The sequence below is a fragment of the Phocoena sinus genome, chromosome 4, assembly GCF_008692025.1.
Source record: "Phocoena sinus isolate mPhoSin1 chromosome 4, mPhoSin1.pri, whole genome shotgun sequence".
Classification (NCBI taxonomy): Eukaryota; Metazoa; Chordata; class Mammalia; order Artiodactyla; family Phocoenidae; genus Phocoena; species Phocoena sinus.
Window position 1 is genome coordinate 72255612 of NC_045766.1, and position 22498 is coordinate 72278109.

At 35.1% G+C, this 22498-nt stretch overlaps 1 protein-coding gene across 3 annotated transcripts in view; it reads right to left on the reverse strand.

Annotated features, from left to right (window-relative positions):
- Positions 1–376: 376 nt before the first annotated feature.
- The window catches only part of PAK2 (p21 (RAC1) activated kinase 2), a 95523-nt gene continuing 73401 nt past the window's right edge, over positions 377–22498 (reverse strand). For 2 of the 3 annotated variants that reach the window (XM_032630796.1, XM_032630795.1), the window contains 8 exons: positions 21416–21479; positions 19773–19821; positions 19179–19291; positions 17745–17862; positions 15849–15948; positions 13319–13515; positions 10991–11128; positions 6676–10536 (listed from right to left, as the gene is read on the reverse strand). In XM_032630796.1, the coding sequence (XP_032486687.1) occupies positions 10450–10536; positions 10991–11128; positions 13319–13515; positions 15849–15948; positions 17745–17862; positions 19179–19291; positions 19773–19821; positions 21416–21479 (866 nt within the window). In that variant the 3' untranslated portion in view covers positions 6676–10449. Of the gene's footprint in view, positions 10537–10990; positions 11129–13318; positions 13516–15848; positions 15949–17744; positions 17863–19178; positions 19292–19772; positions 19822–21415; positions 21480–22498 lie in introns of all 3 variants that reach the window. The other variant, XR_004349722.1, reaches the window with a different exon arrangement.

Genomic DNA, 22498 nt, shown 5'->3' on the forward strand with positions numbered 1-22498 from the left:
GTTATGGTCAATGAGACAGAAAATAAGGGTTTCTGGGAACATGTTCTTTACTGGATACATGCACTGCTCCTTCCTGCTTTCCTCGTTGTCTTTTGCCCACCTTTCTTCTTCTTGCCTGACTTGAGACTGGAGGTGGAGCAGCCATTGTGCATCTGTGTGGCAACAGGCATAAGGATATAGGCCTACGTGTGAAGAATGGTGGAGTGAAAATATGAACAAAGCCCAAGTTCTTGGTGGCATCGCTGGACTCTATGACAACCCAAACTACCAGTGGACTTTTTTGGTGTGACTTAAATTCCTGCTTGTTCAGTCACTCTTGGGTACCTGTTACTTACAGTCAAACTTATTAATAATATATAAACCAATTTCAAAGTATTTTTTCTTTTTATTTTTTAATCTCTTTCAGGAAAATGATTATCCAAACTATATAATACAGAGTGTCTCATATTGCAAGTTATGCAATACTGTAAAATGAAATACGTAATTTCATAGTATGTTACCAAACAATGATGTATTGGGGCTGTCTTCATATATTTGCAATATAATTTCCTTAAGATATATTATGCATACATTTTTTAAAAGATGAGGTGGGGGAAAGGGCAAATAGCTCTGTGCAGCATTCTCAGTTCATTAGCCCCACTATCTGCTACTGCATTGTCATAAAAGGCTGTCCAATGAATATGGTTAAAAAAAGTGATAGGTGGGGACTTTCCTGTCAGTTCAGTGGTTAAGGCTCCGCACTTCCAATGCAGGGGGGCTCAGGTTCAATCCCTGGTCAGGGAACTAAGATTCTGCATGCCACACAGTGTGGCCAAAAAAAAAAAAAAAAAAAAAAAGTGATAGATCACACTTATCGAGTGCTAAGTATGTGTTAGGCACATTCCAAGCATTTTATGTGTCATTTTAGGGTCATCTGACCCTAAAAAAGAATCCCTATAATGTAGGCACTTTTATTATCACCCAAAACAAACAGAAAACAACCAATTCACAGCAACAATTTTCAGTGCACAGTGTACTAGAGTAATACTGTTACTAACTAAAAGCATAACTGGTTCTCCCATTGGCAGCAAAATTTAAAATTATACACTCCAATTTTATTTCTATTTAGAAGAAACTCCTAAGCACAAATAACTATATGATGAAACCAAGTTACAAAAAAAAAGCTTTAATAAAGCTCTGCTTTACAATGCTTAGTGATGAAGAAATGTGCAGCAAGAAATACTCAAGTACTTAGACTTCTTGTGTCAAGACCATGGTCACCTGTGCAGTCATTAAAATAAATACTGAAACAGGACACACAGTGGCACACAGTGGAGAGTATCAGCAGTAAAACATGCATAGATGAAAGGAAGTGGAAAAGTATTTGCTTGGCTGACAATGCAAGTTATATGAAAGTGGCTGATCCATGTATTGAACAGCCTATGGCCTAAACTTATTTTTCAATGAATCCTTGGTCTTAGAACATACTCCAGAAGATCTACAGATGAACAAAAGAAAAGGCAAAACATTTAAATACTTCTTGTATCACCAAGAAGAGTGTGATCAAAATAGTGGCAATGTCTGTAGTAAAACGTCAAATGGTTAAAGTTTTTTTTTTTTTTTTTTAGTTTATTGAAAAACGAAGCTCTTCAACAAAGTTACTAGAAGCAAAACTTATAGTATCCTGAAGTGTAAGGAATACTGAATGTGATTAAGAGGTCTCCTAGCTTCAACCACAAAACTCTTTAAATATTTTAAAGACAATATATTAAAGTAATCAGAATCAGATTGTACTGTTAGACATTCCTTAATCTTATGGCCCAGATCAAATAGTTTTTGAAAATGGTGCATTTCTGTTTTTAAATATAGGAGAAGTCAAGGTAAAGTAATTCATTAAGAAATAGAGAAAAACATTTTTTGGCAGTGCATTCATGGCAATACTGTATATACCTACAGATCTAAAAATGAAAGACAAGAATGTATGTGGCACTGTTACTCCATTTTGATTGCTTAAAAAGAAAAAGGGCAGCACAACTAGGATGAATGTTTTCATCTGCTACAGAACATAAACTGGGATCTGTGGATAAAAAGTAATGAGTATACCAGAAGTTATATATCCACGAGTGTTGTTCATTTCAAAATAATCAACCTTATGGGTTACAAATTTATACAAAGGCTGTCATTATATACTGAACATATTTTGTTTTATAGAAAGGCAATATTTTTAGTCTTTTCCCCTAAACAAAAACTAAGATGCCTAGGTTAAAAAGTTATAATCAGGACTACACAGGCTATAAAAATCTCTTTATACTCATCAACTCTTAATTTCTGACCAAGAATCTATGACTGGTTTTTAAGGCTGGGCTGGCTTTCCTCCATCACTCTGCACATTCTTAGGTAAGCCTTTCTCCTTTGGGTGCCCACATTAATATGCTAAAAGAACACACGTTTTAAGACTACTCAAATAATGTACAGTACAAATTACGTTCTGAAGAGATTTTTAAGAATTTGCTCTTTTTTTTATCCTTACCACTCTTCCTTCCCGATTGCTAAGTTTACCAAGAGCTACTTGTATATTTTATATTCAGTGGTGAAAACAGAACCCTACTGATTAAAAGCTTACCAAATCCATACCTGCATCATATTCTGGACCTTAGCCCAAAATAAATATCTGGTCACAGCACTTTTAAAAAGCTAGGAATAAAAGTCCTCTATTTTGCATAAAGGAAGACTGATAACGAGTAGAATCTTAGAAATTCTCAAATACACCAGTGAGCACGCTAGTTAACAGTCAAGGGAAGTCACTTTTTTGTTGTTTTTTTTTTTTTTGCTTTATTTATTTATTTATTTGGCTGCACTGGGTCTTAGTTGCGGGCATGCGGAATCTTAGTTGCAGCATGCTTGTGGGATCTAGTTTCCTGAGCAGGGATCGAACCCAGGCCCCCTGCATTGGGAGCACAGTGTTAACCACTGGACAACCAGGGAAGTCCCTAGGGAAGTCTTCTTTTTGATGTTTTGAGAATCTCTTGGAAATTCAGTGATTTGGAGACGTTTGTACGGATAGTTTCAAAGACATGTTGACAGTAGATGCAATATGATAATGAGAAAAACAGCAAGTATGGTCTCCTCTTTCCACAAGTTTACCTGAGGAAAGTCAAAGGAAACTGTTTTAAAAGGAAGATAGGTGAGCATGCTTGTTTTGCTGAGGGTTGGAAAGAACAGAGGCATAGGTAAAAGGTATAGGAGAGTTAGGATCAGTCAAAGTGGCCTGGAGACCTGGGAGGTGGTGGAATACTGCGAAAGGGTCCCCGCTGAGTCTGGCCACTGAGAGGAAGAACATCTTTCACTGAGACCAAAAGGAAGAAGGCAAAGTCAAAAACCCAGAGAATTGTGGCAGTAGGGGAGAAGAAAGTGTTGAGATGGTGGGATAAAGGGGTTGGAAGTCATGAGATAGTTTGGAAAAAATGAGAAAGGAAAAAAAAGACCTAGGAGCGAAATGAATGAGCAGTGGGTCCCACTGAGAACTGAGAAAACCCAATGTGAAACGTTTAGTGCAGTTGCAGACAGTGTTATACTTAAAAAAAGAACCCAGAAAAAATAAACAAACCTGGAGATAACTAAAAAACTCTTTTAAAAAAATGACCTATTATGGCTTGAATGTCTGTGTCTGCCCCCGATTCATATATCGAAGCCCTACCCCTCACTGTATAGAATCTGGAGATGGGGTCTTTGGGAGGTAACTAAAGTTAGATGAGGTCATGAGGGTGGGATCTTTTGATGGGACTAGTGTCCTTGTAAGGAGAGACTCCACAGAGATTGCTCTTTCCAAGTGTACATATACAGAAGAGGGTCCAGTGAGCACACAGCTAGATGGTGACCACCCACAAGCCGAAAGGCCTCAGAATGAAACCTACTTTGCCGGCATCTTGATCTTGGACTTTTAAGACTCTGCAGCTGTGAGAAATAAATTTCTGTTGTTGAAACCACTCAGTGTATGGTATTTTGTTATGGCAACTTGAGCTAAGGAAAAACTCTTTTAATACACCAGGGAAGATATTGAATTTATGAAATAAGAACAGAAGGCTGTAAAAAGATCAGAAAACGAGAATGATCTTAAAAACCTGAGGGAGTTCCCTGGTGGTCCAGTGGTTAGGACCTGGCACTTTCACTGCCGTGGCTCCGGGTTCAATCCCTGGTTGGGTAACTAAGATCCCACAGGCTGCACGGCGAGGCCAAAAAAAAAAAAAAATAATAATAATAAAAAATAAGTAAAACAACAAAAAATGAGATAGTTGATATATGTTCAAAAATGGGTCAGAGATAAAATCAAGGAAATTCTCCCAGAAAGTTAAAAACAAAAGGCAAAGAGATGGAAAGCAGGGAAGATAAGAAAAACAGGAGATTAATGCTGGAATTCCAGAAAGAAATAACAGGGGCAGAAAGTGGCAATTATTAAAGAAATAATACAAGAATTTACCAGATCTGAAGGAAATTAGTCTGTTATCATGAAGGCCTGCCGAAACCTAAACATATAGACCCTCTCCAAGGCATTTCATGGTAAATTTTCAGAACAAAAGCTCCAGAGAGGCAGGAAAATGGGTTACATATAAAGATGTTATCAGAAATGGCAGGTTTTTAAGATAATGAAGCAGGGACTTCAAAATTCTCAAGGAAGATTATTTCCAGTCTAAAATCCTGTACTATCAATTAAATGTGAGACATTTTCAGACATGCAAGCTCTTAAAAATCTTAACCTATATGCACCCTTCCTCAGGACACTAATGAAAGATGTACTTCTCCAGGACACTAATGAAAGATGTACTTCTCCAAAATGAGGAATAAACCAAGCAAAAGGAAACAAAGGATCTAAAGTCAGGAGAAAAGTGAAACTGAGTTTCAGATGCCCGAGGGCAGAAGGCCTGTAGAGAAAGAGCCCAAACTGGAGCCCTAATCAAGTTCCCGGAAAGAAAAAGGAACTGTCCTTATCCAAGACATTTAATTCTACAGAAAATTGTCTTCAGAGGGCTTTTGTGGTGAGTTTGGAAAAACTTAGCGATAGGAACATAGAAACTTTCAAAGGAAACAAAAAGACAAAATTAACAATAAGAAAAGCAAAGAGTTGCACAAGAAATGACATGTGATAATAAATTACTCAACTCAAGTGAACAACAGTCCTACATAGTCATAAGGTAAAAACTGACTGCTAATCAAATAAAACTTTGCCACCTTTCTTAATTGGGAGACTAGAGGGAGTAGAAATGGGAAAATGGGATGGTATAATAGTAACTAAATTCTCAACTGTCGTAACAGGAAGTTTCCAGAAAAAGAAAAATACAGAAATGTCAAGAAATACCCGTAGGACTTCGCTGGTGGTGCAGTGGTTAAGAATCCACCTGCCAATGCAGGGGACACAGGTTTGAGCCCCGGTCCGGGAAGATCCCACATGCTGTGTGTGCCACAACTACTGAGCCTGTGTGCTGCAACTACTGAAGCCTGCATGCCTAGAGCCCGTGCTCCGCAACAAGAGAAGCCACTGCAATGAGAAGCCCACGCACTGCAACAAAGAGTAGCCCCCACTCGCCGCAACTAGAGAAAGCCCGTGTTGCAACAACTAAGACCAAACACAGCCAAAATAAAAAAAATAAAAAAGTAAAAAAAAAAAAAAGAAATACCTGTATAAGTATATAATATAGAAATCTGAAAATTAATGCATGCTAAAACCAGCTCAAAGTTAAAAGCAGATGCCTCTGTGGAGCAGGACTCTGCAGTGAGAAAGTCTGCAGCTGGGGACTGGCACTATTTATGACTCCTTTAAGATTACCTGACTTTTTAATCTGTGCATATTATTTTATTAAAAGCCTAAAATAAAGGTCAAAAAAGACCTTTCCTTTCATTGTTCTACTCTTCCTCCTCTTCCAAAGATAAAAACTTGTTAAATGATTTGAATAAAAAATAATTCCCTAATTTAAAAAAAGTCACAAATGTCAAAGTAGTAGTAAAGCATGTGTAAAGCTCCTACAAATACTGCTTTTCAATAAAATCAATCATCTAGGCATTTTTGAACTTTTCTTAGGCAAATGTTTTGGGCATTTGCTATAGTTTAAGAAATACAAATGTCAGAATAGCAAAAAGCAGTTTTATAGTGTAACAAATATATTTTATGCAGTCATTGCCTACACTCCCCACTCCAGGCTAAAAAATGTATAATTTTGTTTTTTCATAGTGAACTCTCTATAATGCACCCGTTCTCCATGTCAGCATATCCAACATTCAAATTAAATGCGTATAATGAAGTGATGCCTTAATGTATGGCACTTTTAAAGATTTCTTGGTGCATTTAACACAAAAATTCTAGTAAGATTCTTATTACTTCACCTAGGTAAGCATTAGAATTTCAGGCCAAATTATTGAAGGTATTTCAACAGATCAGAAGTGCTTCCCTGGGTCTGATAGCCAGAACATTTTGAACAAATTTATTCTGAAACTGATTTAGAAGAGCGAAGGCTCATGCTTATTACTCATTAATTTTTGAAAACCTTTCTAATTTGGAGCTCTGTAATACATTCATGGTGCCATGACATGTTTAAAAAATATTCATCCTTAAAAATACTAGAACATTCTTTGAAAACCTATTACATTTATTCTTTTAAGCTATTCTGATCTAAAGAAAGAATTAAAGTTTAGGAAAAGGGAAAATGAACATTTAAAAAAGTTTATTTCTAGCCCTGAAAGAACAAAATTATTGAACAAGGTCATCAAATACAGCAGTTAATGTCAATGTAACAATTAAATAATTGAATGGGATTAAATTAAAAATAAAAGTCAATATAAAATTTGAAGACAAAACAGAAAAGACAAGTTACTTTCACTTAGTTCCATTTCTATCTAACAAAAACAAAAAAACCCAAAACAAACAAAAAACACACAAGACATTCCTACCAAAGATGTTTGACAGAATTATCATACATTTCTTTCTCTCTCATTTGGCAACATTCTAGAATGGTGAATGAGAAAGACTTCAGTTCTCTCAAGGCCAGGCCAGTGCTTGGTTCTCCTTTGTAATTCCCACAATATCTACCACAGTGTCTTTGTCAAAGTGGTCAATAAATGTGTTAGTGAGAAATAAAATCTGTGTGTGTGTGTGTATTTTTCCCCCTTCTTACACATACTCATATACACACACTGTGGAAAAACTGATTTTAGTTGTTTATTGTGGGAGCAGTTGAGACAAGGAAGACAATCTGCTTTTTATACTACTATAATTTCACTAAAAAAAAACCCCAAAAGAATCTTAATCTGGATTTTAGCTATATTCCATAATGATTTTTTGACATTTCACTGGATATGGATCTCAGTATATTTTAAAACTTTTAGATTAAAAAACTGATGCAAATTTAAGCACCCATTTTTTTTTTCTAACTATAGCTACTGCCTGATCAGATCTAAAATTATTCTGGCTAGAATACAGTATATATAAACAAACATGTATTTATGTGAGCCCTACAAAGAAATCCTCATAGGTAGTTTTAAATTGCTTATTAAAGGCACAGGTCATTTAGGACTGGTGGTAACTAGATACATTTTAAGCAGCTTAATACTTATATGTTGAGGAGAAGAGAATTTGTACTGTGTGCCAGGCACTCAACACATGAAAACAGAGTTGTGTTAGCCTTAGTTTCTTATGCTAGCACAATCACTCTACTTGTTTACTATTCTATGTAGGATGAAATATTCAATATTTTCATGGTTTCTCAGTTTTAACTGTCCCTTTTAAAGCAGCAAAAGGAACAAGAGGAGAAGGAAACTTTTAGACTGCCAGAGAGTCTGAAATATAATAAATACTACAGTAATATTGTCTTAATAACAAAAGAGGACTACTAAGCTAATTTTTAGATTTAAATGGGAATTTTCATTCTAAAGTAATGACAAAAAGGTAAATACAAAAGGCAGTTATTAAAAAAAAAAACCATGAATCTTGATTCAGATATAATTTTTCTTGCAACAACATGTGAACATTTTAATTTAAAATTAATAAATCACAATTCTGTATTGCTTTTAAGATTAAGATTATTCAAAAATTGACACATTTCAAATTAACCAAAGTACATTTCTATTACAAGTTAGTTTATCCAAGTAAGTAAAGAATAAACCACAGCGTAGCTCCCTTAACCTAGGAGTCAGGTTTTAATGACAAAGTCCGTTGCCAGCAATGGACATGCAGGTAACCATCAAGGAAGTTGTAAATACAAACCCCAAACTGCTTCTATAAACCGAAAAGACCTTTGTTGAGTCACAGGCATAAAAATGGGGCATTGGCACTGCATTCAGTGAATATGGCCTTTATGACTTACGCATGGAAGTGCCTTCTAGAGTGGTCATGAGGATCACAGTCTTATACCATCTAGTTGGTTTTCTATTTCATTGGTAGCATCTTCTTTATCATAATCCATCCAGAGAACTATTTACAAAGAATGTTCAAATCTGGAACTCAACAGACGCTGTAGCTTTCCACCAGAAATAAACCAGCTTATTTCTGTAAAGTAATTTAGTAACAGCTGTAGAAGGCCAATATAATCCAGAGAAAAATGAAATCAAGAATCAAATTGAAAACAGAGACTATTAAGTGCTCTAGATACAAGTTTCACTAATTATCTTACTTATTTTTGTGAAAACCTTCCTGTATTACCAATTTAAAAAAAAAAAAAAACCCCACCAGCCATTTCTATACTTATACCTGTATCTTAACAGAGATATGACGGGAATGATAAGAAATAAAACTCATATTTAAGTTCTCCTAATGTACTCCAAAACATCAAAATTATTTTTATTCATGATTTGTACTATTGCAGGATGGCAAGTAGGTGTGAAGTCAATTAGGAGCGAATGGTGGGAACAAAAAGCCAGAACCAAAGCACGTATTTTTCTCTTTCATGTGGCTCTTGGCATGTCAGAAGGGACAATACTGCCTCCAAAAGCCAAACAATTAAAATGATGAGAGAAGAAGAAGGGAGGAGGGGAAGGGAGAAGAGAGGGCACTCTAATAATTAATGTTACAGGTCACAGACCTTTTTTAAATCTTTAAAATAAAAAATGTATTGCTATCAACAAGCACATTTCATTATTCTTTCTTTCTCCAGTTTTTTACATGAATATTATTTACTTATTTGAAAAAAATCTAAAGTAACTCAACATCTCAAATGACCCATGAATTTACCAAGAAGTACTCTGTCACTTAAGTTCTCACAGACAGTAAAAATGTTGGTAATGGGCTGGAAACAATGTTTATAACAAATCTCTACAGTTTACTGGTCAGAAGCTGCATCTCTAAGTAACTGACATTTCTCTTTCATGAATATAATCTTATCTATTTTAGAGCTCACCAAGGTTCAAGCCTCTCACTTTGTCTCTGCTAGCTCCAAGTATTTTTTACCTTTAAATGGAAAAAAAAAGGTTAACTTTTAAATTCTGAAAATTCAATGGTTATTATATTATTTACCATGGGAAGGGGAGGAGGAGTAGGGTGAGAAAGGGTTAATTAAAAAACAAACTAGCTAAAATTACAACATATACAGAAACTTATTTCCAAAATGAAGGGGAAAAAAGAGGGAAGGGGAAACTAGCGGCACAAACCAAAGTCCTGAAGCCAAATCTTAAGAGGACATAGAAAGAAAAACACAGTGCAAGAAAGTAGAGTCAATGGGATTCTTTTTCTGTTTCAATGATTTAGTTATAAATATAGATTATTAGTCTTCTCTCTATACATGTAACAAATGCCAAACAACTCACTATTATGAAACTTTTAAAACTGATTCTTTCACATTTGTTAAAAAAGGTAAAAATCACATTCTTTTCTTCCCTTCCTTCAGTTCAAACTCTGAACTGAAATATTACATGTAACAATAGCTGGTTCTAACTTCTATACAAAGTTAAACGATATTGAACTCCTTTGCCAATATAAGGAGCTACATATTTTCTATCACACTTTCCTCCAATTTAGGCATAAGAAACATTTCTCAAAGCAACTCAAGAGGAGCAAGTCAAGGAAAAGAAAGTTATGGAGAGAAAAGAAGACTAGCAGATAAAAACACATACTCTGAAAAACTCAAATCTGCCATTCAAGTACTGAAAATACCTCAAAAGGGACAATGAATGGGATCTATTATAATGAAGTCAGCAAAATAAAATGCAAATCTCAAGCATGATAAATGGCCCTGATGGGCTTTCTGCTGAAAGATGTAAGGCTAGTGATTCAGTCCACAATTCCTTTTGGACCCTAAAGAAGGGATTCAATAGAAAGTTGTCATTCAGTTCTGCAATTTTTTCTTGGTTGTCTTCAGGAAATAGTAGCTTGTTTTTTTCCTCCTTGTTATGTAGACCATTTCTTTAAACCCCAAAAGAATAATAATTTTCATATATTAAAAGACTTCTTTTAGAAAATGGAGAAAAGAATATGAGGCCACGGCAATGATGTTAACGGTTACTCTTCATTGCTTCTTTAGCTGCCATGATCAGTGGTGTCAAGCTGGATAATGGTTTGGCCAGTTTCAGGAAGGGATGCTGTCAGAAAGAGTGGGGGAAAATAAATGTAAACGTCACCAGTTTAGAAGCCAAATATTTCAATTAAGCCCCTAAGACTATTTTATGGATCATAATTTATTTAACGAACACATATTTCAGTACTTATATAAAATCAACATAATCACTACATCACTTTTATGGTTGAAAGTGTAGTCTTTTTAGTTTTTCTCATATTATAAAATCTCAGTTAAATGACCCAGATACCCATGCCTGCAATGAACTGGTGTGAGACCTGGTAATATGAAAAACTTATACATTTATCCCAGTACTATGGGTATTTTATTCCCAGCAGATAAAATCCTGAACTGCAGCAGCTGCCATGCTGCTGGTAATGAATGGATAGTGAAATGTAATTATGAACTCTATGTAAACTTTCTGCCCATTACTCAAAAAAGTCAGCTTTTTTCCAAAATAGTATTATTTCCAAATTCACCTGTAACAATTCTCTGGCTGAACCCCTTTTCTCCACATCCATCTCCAAACATCGATTTAAGAAATCCCGAAATATGGGGGAAAGTTTCTCTGGGTTTTGAAGTTCTGGAGTTCCATTAGTTGCTATCAGGTACAAGGCCTAAGAATAGAAGAACAACTCTGACATACTTAAGATAGCTCAGCAAAGTTAGAGAGTACTTTAAACTTTATGGATCTTTTTATGTATTTAAAGACAATTGTCATACACACTAAAGTGTGGTTATTATTTCTACCCATTTCGATTAGATATTTTTCACTTTATTTTTAGATGTTACATTTCCCTGACTTCTTTTTCAAAATTATCTTCACCTTTTTCTTTTTTTGGATTATAAATACATAATGATAAATAAAACTACCACTATAATAAAATGGTATAAAGAAAAATGACCACAATCCCACCATCCACATATAGTATCCCATTTATCTTTCTTAAGATTTTTTTTCCAAGTCATACCACATTTCAAAACAATGGGATTTGTTGAAACTGCTTTAAGAAATTTTAAATTAGCTATATCTATATAGCTATAGATGGACAGGTGGAACACATAGGATTTTTAAGGCAATGAAGATACTCTTTAAGATACTTTTATAATGGACACGTTATTCAGTATACATTTGTCCAAACCCACGACATATGACATCAAGAGTGAACCCTAATGTAAACTATAGACTCTGGATGATAATGATGTGTCAGTGTAGGTTCAATGATGGTAAGAAATGTACCCTCTGTGAGGGATGGTGATAATGGGGGAGGTTATGCATGGGTAGGGGGAGAGGGCATATGGGAAATCTCTGTACTTTTCTCTCAATATTGCTGTGAACATGAAACTGCTCTAAAAAAACAAAGTCTTAAAAAAAAAAACGAAACAAAACTAGCTGTATCCCACCCTCATCATTACTATCAATAATAACAGATTAGATCTATAAAATTATTTTAATGGCTGAATTGAATAGTGTCTTATTATATGGGTGCCTCATAATTTAGTCAATCCCCTTTGGAAAATCCTTGTATTCTTTATGTAATTCTCTATTTTCTTTGAATTCCTAGAAATGGAATTAAAAAAAAAACCAAAATCCTCAATAGACTTTTTAAAAGAAGTTTTAGATGCACAGAAAATTGAGCAGATAGCACACAGCTCCCATATACCACCCCTACACACATACACACACACACACACACACACACACACAGAATTCCCCCATGATTAAAATCGTACATTAGTACGGTACACTTTGTTACAAGTGATGAACCGATACTGACACACTTTCATTAAACAGAAGTCTGTAGTTTACACTGGGGTTCACTCTTTGTATTGCACAGTTCTATGGGTTTTGACAAACGTACACTGTCATGCAACTACCATTATAGTATCACACAGAATACTTTCACTGCCCTAAAAATTCCCTGTGTTCCACCTATTGGTTATTATGAATAATGCTGCCATGAACATTTGTGTACAAGTTCTTGGGTGGATGAATGCTTTTAATTCCCTTTGTTATTTATCTAGCAGTGGAACTGCCAAGTCACATGGTAACTCAAAGTTAATTTTTACAGGAACTGTCAAACTGTTTTCCAAAGTGCTGTACCATTTTACATTTCCACTAGCAGTGTATGAGGGTTCCAATTTCTTCACATTCTCACCAACACTTATCATTGTCTGCCTTTTTGATTACAGTCATTCTAGTAAGGGTGAAGTGATCTTGTTGAGGCTTTGATTTGCATTTCCTTATTAACTACTGATATTGAGTCATATATGATAATTTAAAAGAAGTAAAAGGTAAAAGAGAAAGAAAGAAAGATGGAACTCTCCACCTCAGCTGCTGGAATACGTACATAACTGTTTAAAATCTACTGACTTCGTCTGTTTCTCAGAACCCTCACTCTTTTGTTTGAATATGGGCTTTAACATTGCCACCTACACAGGTTTCTCATAGATGTGACCCTGCTTTCCTCTTTGTACCTGGGGGTACAGAGGCCAAGGTTCAAAGTCAACAACCTGAAGGATATATCTAGAGCCCCTTAATTCTGCAGAAAAGTGACCAAATTCTTACTTATGTGCAAATTTAGAAACCACAGAGCTTACCAAAAATTTACAAACTCTTTACCTAACACATTCAACTCAATAAGCCAGAAGCAAATCATTTTTAGACGTAGAGTGAGGGCAGAGACTAGGTTTTATCAACTTCGTATCCTAAATTCTTGGCCAGTGCCTGTAAAAGCAAGGTCTAAATAAATGATTTAAAGAAAATTATTTTTCTTAAAATAAGGCTGGTGCTTAATTGGTCTTACCCTCAAAGGATTTTCATTGAGATATGGAGGCTCTCCTTCTACCATCTCAATAGCCATAATACCCAGAGACCAGATGTCAACCTTAGGACCATAAGCTTTCCGTGTAACCACCTCTGGTGCCATCCAGTATGGCGTTCCAACCATAGTACTTCGCTTGCTCTGCTCAGGGGTGATTTGGGCACAGAAACCAAAGTCAGCTATAAAACAAAATAAAACATCTTGAGTTAATGGTGTCCATGGGTTAAGAGTTTACTTAATATGATTTAACTAATTACATTTGAGTATTCAGCCTCTTAATTTTTAAGAATGTATTAATAAAGAAAACCAGAATGGGCTTACAAATATTTTGATGATGTTATATACTCTCACTTTTTAACTTTCACTTCCCACAAGTAGAGGGTAAATTATCAGGAAGCCTTTTTTTTTTTGGGGGGGCAGTACGTGGGCCTCTCACTGTTGTGGTCTCTCCCGTTGTGGAGCACATGCTCCGGACGTGCAGGCTCAGCGGCCATGGCTCACGGGCCTAGCCACTCCGCGGCATGTGGGATCTTCCTGGACCGGGGCACAAAGCCGTGGCCCCTGCATCGGCAGGCGGACTCTCAACCACTGCGCCACCAGGGAAGCTCTATCAGGAAGCCTTTTATTCTAAATAATTCTATCCTAAAAATTTTAATAAAGTTGAAAAAGGTCTAAAAGAAAAAGTCACCAAAGCCGGACACCAAAACTATGTCCACTGTGACTCAGGCAAAGGTCAGGAGGTGGAAATTACTTTTGAAGAAAATAAACAGAAGCTAGAATTAATAATAATAAGCATCCGACTCAGCAGAGAGCCTAGGAAAAGAGCATGTTTAACTGCAACTGTACCTACAAGGTCTTCACCAGCATTACTCTATTCTAACCACCTCATTTTATAACTGAAGAACAGAATGCCTAATTTAGTACCCAGTATTAATTTAGTAGAAAAGTCAAGATGAGAATCCAGAATTTTTTCCTTCCTTCTACTGTTAAACCCATTCTACTCCATATGTAAACACTGTTAACATTTAGGTTTGTAAGCTTTAGACTCTTCGTTATGCATTTCCAAATGTACAAATAATACCCGTGAACTGACTGATTTATTTTACCTAGTTAGGATATTTTGTAAACTGCTTTTTAAAACCTAATTTTTTAGATATCTTTCCATATTAGTACATTAACCCACCTCACTATTGTAACTACACAACTTCACGGAACATAAAAATACCATAATGTAATCACTTCTGTACTACTAGACATTTAAGATACTGTTGGACTTTTTTACAAGGTTGCAGAGAACATTTTTGTTCTTATTGCTGTGCATATGTTCAGTAATTCTATAGGAGAGAATCCTAAAAGAGCAATTGTTAGGTCAAATCATAACATTTACAGCTAAAATGAGTGCTTATAACTGTTCCAAGTATAATAACTCATAAGAATTAACATACCTCATGATAACTTTATGAGACAGGCATATTTACTACTGTTATGATTTCCATTTTACAAATGGGGAAACTGAGGCATACATATTTTTAGATAACTTATCCAAGATCATTCATCTAGTAAGTGGTAGAGCCATGGTAACATATTAACTAAAAAAGTCAAATTTAGTTACCTGTGTATCCACCAAAAATGTATGAGAGTGTCAATTTCTAGTTTTCCCACTAAAATTACAATTATTAACTATATATTCTCACTATCTGACAGAACCTGGGTCCCCTTTTCTTGTGGTTGAATAACCTTTGGAGTATCTATCTTAAAAAAAGAGACGTTAAAAAAGGAGCCAAACTCTTTAGGCAAACATAAGAAAAAGTTTTTGGTCTCTTGATCTAAGAAATGCCTTGAATTTTGCATAGTTGGAGAAACCTCAGTAGAAGGTCTTCTTGAATCCTCCAGAGGACATGGTTGGAACTGAGATTATAGCCAGCAGAGGAAGGGAGTTTTTGTTTTTTTTTTTTCCATGACTCTACCATGTCTGATACAGAAGTTAATTAGGGAAAGAGGTTTACACATGGTTTTTTTCAGACCTTGTCATCTCTGACATAACGGTCATACAGCCCTCCCCCAATTAGGCCACCACCTACCAAATCCAGAGAAAGATGAACAGCATAATGACAAAAACCTACCCCAACAGGTAGCAGAGATAAATCCAACTTTATGTTTGGAAGACAGCACCAACATTATAATAGTCTCAGACACTGTTCCTCAATGCTTTACATTTTTACTACTCAGAAGAATTCTCTGAGATAGGTACTGTTATTTTCCTTATCATACAAATGAGAAAATGGACACAAAAAGAGATTACGTAACTCACCCAAAATTATTCAGCAAGTAGTAGCAGATCCGCTATTTAAACTCAAGCTGTCCAGCTGACAGTCCATATCTTTTTACTACTATTCTCCCCCACTGCATGTATTGTCATAAAAATGTTAATAGCAGAAGAGGGTTTTTACTTAAACAAAAGGCAGAAAATTATAAGTAACATATAAATGTTATTTATTCACTTGTTACTCACTAAGTTTAACAGATCCTTCCATGCCCAAAAGCACATTGTCACTTTTGATGTCTCTGTGGATCACTTGATTAGCATGTAAAAACTCCAATGCCTGTAAACACTGAACAGGAGAAAAACACCTATCAATGAAACAGTCCCTGAAAAGTCTAAGGGAAGTTCACATACACTATTTATGACCTGAGCACCACCTCTAGTAACCAGCAGAAGACACTCTAATAATACATTTGTGAAGAAAAAAATCCTGTCACATGCAGTTGTGAAAATAAGACACCTTAAATAATTAGATCCCCCTCTTCCCACTCTCTGCTCTTATCCAGAGACGATTATTATATAATGTCTTATCTAGGCCTATTTCTGCCACAGATTATTTAATACCATAGAATATCACTTAGTCTTCAATGTTCTCATTTATGAAATGGTGGGTGGGTCTACATGATTTCTAGGCCTGCTCAGGTTTAAATGCCGAAAGGTATGCAGCACTTGGTAAATATGCACAAGGCTTTTTAGAAATCATTTCAACAGTAAAGGATAAACTTGCTATCATTTCCATTTGAATCTGAAATATGCCAAAGTCTAATCAATGTAAGCCACTGCGGGTCTGGTTCTCTCCAGCTGTTCAATGCTATGTAAAATGTTTTCTTCATTTCTTCTATGGTAGGTTTTACATAAAGCTATACCCACACCCTAGACACCAATGATGATCCTGGACACCACTTCCATCTTATGCCATATTTCAGAAAGCACTGAGTCAAAAGAGCAGAAGAACTACTCTTACTTCCTTAAAAACAAGAATTAAATTCAATTTTAAAAATCTACTTGCTATGTTTTTTTTAATGTAAACTGAGTATAAATTGTAACTTGGAAAAAGCTGTTTTTATTTTTTACCCCCACTAAAGTAGAACAACAAATAAAGTCTGTACATCATTAATAACAAAAATCTCACTCAAAATAATCTGTTATTCAAAGAAAAAAACCAGATTAACTGTGTATTACTGCAATACATTTACCAAGTATTTAAGTATATTCCTGAAAAGAACAAATCCCCAGAAAAATTCTTGTGTTAACAAATAGAAACAAATGTTATCACAATTAGAGGAACTACTAAAATAATTTTATATTGATTATGAAAAAAATTATTAGAAAAACAAATTAAGTATAAATAGATAAATCCTTAAGTTTTTATCAGCTTTTAAGTGATCAAACATTCTTTGTTAAGGGATATATTATTGTTTCCCTCCTGAAAGAGTCAAGAGGGCTCCCCTTAGGTGAAGCATAATTACATTAGAATTAAAAGTTTCAAAGAATAGTTTCTAAAAACACCTAATAAAAGCTGAAAAAGGAAAAACATCACATATACTGTTCTTACATGAACAAAGTTTATAATTCACTGTAAAAATGCTGAAAGCCAAATCACAGGAAACATAATAGTCGTAAGAACTTTTACAATTTTGTCCTTTGTGACAATGATTCCTAGGGTACTTGAAGAAAGTACTGTTGCAGTTTTAATGACAATAAGCAAATCATTAACCTAAGTCTCATCTGTAGGAAAAGATTACATGGAAGAAAGAAAGGCTCATTTTTGGCTTATATGTAGGCAATGTGGCAGAATTCTACTAGCCTAAGCAAACAGTATGTCTCAAATTCATTAATGAATATCATCTCATTGGTCACCTTTAAAGAGATCGATAAGGACACAAGTAAACTTATTAATTAATACTTAGGGTGAAGATGTGTACCACTTTGTCCTTGTTTCCACTGTTGAGCGGTGTTATTTTTAATGGCACTCCCTCTCACCCTTAAAAGTATCCTGCTTGGATAATAACTAAAAATTTGCTTCTTTTCACATCCTGTTAACCACATTGTTACTGTAACTTTTCAAAAAGGGAGCAAACTCACCTCTCTGCATACAGCAGCAATCTGTGCTTCGTCCATGCAGGTCTCTGTTACAACATCAGTAAGTGATCCCCCAGCGAGGTACTCCATTACCACAAACAATTCGTCTCCCACCAAGTAACTAAAAAAAAGAACATACAAAATACATTCACACTTTCACTTTTTCTAAACACGTGGCACTCTATATTGAAGAATTCAAATGTTAGGGATCCTAATTAAAAAAACTAGAAAGCTGGTAGCTTTGATAGCTGGGAAGAAAACTGAAAAGTTGCTATGGAACAGCACAAAAAAAAAAAATACCTGAGGGTCATTATGATTTTCCCAAATCACTTTAAAATTTTGCCCGCAATTCTAACTTGAGTGTGTACGTAGATTATTCCAATTCAAATAACCTTGTATGGCAGGAATGATTTGTCCTTTTTTACAGATGAAGAGATGGAGGCTTGGAAAGGCTAAGTAACTCATCCAAGGTCACACAGCCAGTAAGTGCCAGAACAAGAACCTGAAGCCAAGCACAACTGATTCCAAAGCTTATGACTTATTTTAACCACCATGCTTTACTGACTTGAAATACTATTTTAAAAAGCAGAGAAATGTACCTGGCAAGTTTCTTTCTATGAACATGGTGCCCAGAGCTAGCCCTAAAGTCTAAAACTGTGTTTTCTTTTAACCCATTCAAAAAAATTTAAATATGGAAATTAAAAAAAAATCACCTACGATTCCCTATCTCCAATACAATCACTACTATAATTTTCATTTATTTTTCTACAATTCTTCTTTCATTCACATATATGTAACTGCTTTAAAAATAAGCAGATGTAAGGTAATTCCCCGGCGGTCCACTGGTTAGGACTCTGAGCTCTCACTGCCGAGGGCTCGGGTTCAAGCCCTGGTTGGGGAACTAAAATCCCATATGCCACATGGTGCGGCCAAAAATTTTTAAAAATTAAAAATTTAAAAAATAAAAAATGTAAGATACATAATTTTCTCTCCTACTTGTTGTTCTGCTATTTAACATCAATTCCTAAATTAAGTGAGGTTTTGATAAACATGCTATTTGCCCATGAAAGACAAAATTTGAAATCAAAATTGACTTGAATGTTTAAAAACTGTGTGGCCGGTCATCTCTGTCAGTCAAGACATGAATCATAGCCAACGTTTCCTTAATGTTTCTGCTTCTGATCATTTGTAATTCATATGAGCACCAGCAGCAATGTCCTTCATTTAACTGCCTTCTCTCACTTGCCAAGTGATAGCTATGTAGCAAAAGGACCTTCTGAACTGTAATATGCTATTTTTAACCTCTCCTCCTCCTTCAAGTTTATTTTTCAGTGTTGACACTCAACCTTAGTCTAACTAAACTGGCTAGCCCCCAAAACCATGAGACTTAAAATTTCAACATTTTTCTCCCAATGTTTAAGAAATATTTATATTTACCTGTCTAAGAAGTTAACTATGTTGGGATTCTTTAATTCTTTCATCACCAGAATCTCATTAATGATCAATTCCTTCTTTGGCTGTTTCTGTAAATTAATCTGCTTAATAGCAACCTATGACGGAAACAGGAAAAAAAAAGTCAGAACAAGTTTCCTAATACTCTTAGAAAATTACAAACACAGATCAGTTAATAATCTAATTTATTACATACATACTATACGATGAGATTATAATTTACTCATAGGCAGTACTTTAACTTCCACACTGCCTATGCACAATTCTTTGTAATACACAGAGCTTAAATATTTTTAGATTTCTCTTGAAATCTAAATGCAAGGTCAGCCCAGTGCCAGGAATTAATCCTCTTTTCATCCCAAGCTGGGAAAATAATTTTTAAAATATTTATTTATGAAACCAAACACATAATTACTTCTTTTTTCCCCTCAATAAGGAAAGTGCTATAAAATTACCTAGAGTAATTCTTTCAACATATTCAACTGCAAGAGATTCCTTACTGATTATTCACAGGCAGATCTAGTTTCTTCCCATATTAAAAGCTAATGGTAACACCCAGAAGTATGAAAAAGTAGCTACCTCTTGTCCCAATGCCACATCAGTAGCAGTGAAAACTGTGCCAGAAGCCCTAGGGAAAAAAAGACATAACCAGATTTAAGGTTTCAAAATCATTCTCATTTATAACATCCAAAGACTTTATACTCAGAACTAAAAAGAGGTTAAAGAACGTTTAAGACTGAACATCTTCAAAAGAAGTAAAAGCAAAAACAAAGGGGGAAAAAATAAGAAAAAGAGGCAATTCTTGTGGCCAAAACTTATGTTAGAAATTTGTCATAAATTTCAGACCTACAAAAATACAGAAAAAAGATAAAGAAAAGAAAGAAAAAAGTCACATATACTCATGGATCCACTGCCCTGTTTAAGAAACAAAGAACTACAAATAAATTTGAAGGTTCTTATGTGCCCTTTCCAAAGGCATCATACCTCCTCCCTAAAGTAATCTATATTGGGTATTTATTCTGTATTTGATGTGCATCATTTACATGTATTTCTCTATACTTTATTAGACCCATAGGTGTGTACCGCTATAGAAAATGCTTCACATAATTTTTTTGTGTGTGTGTGTGGTACGCGGGCCTCTCACTGTTGTGGCCTCTCCCGTTGCGGAGCATAGGTTCTGGACGCGCAGGTTCAGCCACTCCGCAGCATGTGGGATGTTCCCAGACCAGGGCACGAACCCGTGTCCCCTGCATCGGCAAGCGGACTCTCAACCACTGCGCCACCAGGGAAGCCCCAATTTTCTAACTTCATATAAATGATTTCATTTTATGTATTTTCCTATAATTTGCTTTTTTAATTCAACATTGGATTGGGGATGGTCATCCATATGGATAGGTGTTATCCTTGTTCACTTGTAATTATTACATATATTATCCAGTATACTATTTACAGTTTATCCATTCTCAGGCAGAAGAATATTAACATGATTTTCAATTTCTTGTTATTAAAACCAGTGCCACAAGTGAATTTGGTTTTTAAAAAGAAATTCATAAGGAAGTTTTCAAAAAGACTCAAGCTCACTTTCTAAACTGACAGAACACTTTCCAGAGATTAATAACATTAAAAATTCAAGATGTTCATTTGCTCCCAAGCAACAGAAAAAAAGATTTCAGTTAGCATAGTTTAAAAATACAAATTATTGGGAATTCCCTGGAGGTGCAGTGGTTAGGACTCCGCGTTTCCACTGCAGGAGGCCTGGGTTCAGTCTCTGCTCGGGGAACTAAGATCCCATGAGCCATGTGGCACAGCCAAAAAAAAAAAATAATAATTTTTTTAAAAATACAAATGATTGAACAAAATCAGAAGATCAGTAGAATTAAATATCCATACTTAATGATGTGATTAAAATGCAGGTTTTTAAAACTATAATCCTGTAGTAAATTTTCTTACTGTCTTTTAAATATTTGCCAGGCAATTTTCCCACCCATCTAATTTCTTATCACCAACGCAAAATAACACTTAAGAAGAAACAATGCACAATCACTGCTAAGTAGTACAGTATTTTAATAGCATCTAGAAATAAACGCATTACTTATTTACACAAATCCAAGGATACTACTCATAGAATACCAGAAGTGCTCAATGTCAGCAGGCAAAAGAGATATCATGCTGGGTACCCAGGAAATAATGAATATTCTGGTAATACAGTCACAAATACTTACCCTTGCCCAATTTTTTCATATCTTGTGTATTTTTTCTTAGGGTCACCTATGCTTACAATAGTTCCTATTTTAAACAAAAACAACAAAAAGTTGGAAACTCAGTTAAGCATTTAAAAATTGTAAACTAATTCTGATAACATTATTTCTTTTAATAACCTCCACTGATTTTAGAAGTTTTCAAACATAACACTAAGTTTCAAAAATAATGTATGTTTCAAACACTAAAGAAACAATTAACAAAAATAAAAAAGTGTCAGAAGGAAGAAGACACATTATTTCCACTAGGTTAGACCTCCTAACTAATGTCTTGATTATCCCACCTTCTCAAAAATGACCACGTTTTAGAATGACCAACAGTACTAGTTTTCTTGAGACTAAGGGAGTTTTAGGATGTGGCATGTTCAGTCTTAAAACTGGTAAATTCCTGGGGAAAGGAAAAGTTGGTCATCCTACTTAGCATACTCCACTGAAATGTACTAAACTAATGATAAGTTATAAAACTACTTACTATGAGAAAAAATATAAATATTTATATATATATAAAATATCCAAATGAAAAACCCTAAATGGCTTTTCTGACTCTTCTCGTATATCTTTCAATATATTTAGGAAATCACTTATTGCTATAAACATTACTCTAATGTGAACTAATCATACATCTGTTTTAGGAAAGTTCACTATGTCACAACTAAGAAACAGGTTTTACTTTACTTTATTTAACTTTTAATTTTATATTGGAGTATAGCTGATTAACAATGTTGTGATAGTTTCAGGTGCACAGCAAAGGGACTCAGCCATACATATACATGTATCCACTCTCCCCCAAACTCCCCTCCCATCCAGGCTGCCATGTAACATTGGGCAGAGTTCCCTGTGCTATACAGTAGGTCTTTGTTGGTTATACTTTTTTTTTTTAATTAAAAAATTCTTTTTAAATTTTTGGTTGTGTTGGGTCTTCATTGCTACGCAAGGGCTTTCTCTAGTTGCAGTGAGCAGGGGCTACTCTTTGTTGCGGTGCACAGACTTCTCATTGCTGTGGCTTCTCTTGTTGTGGAGCACGGGCTCTAGGAGTGCAGGCTTCAG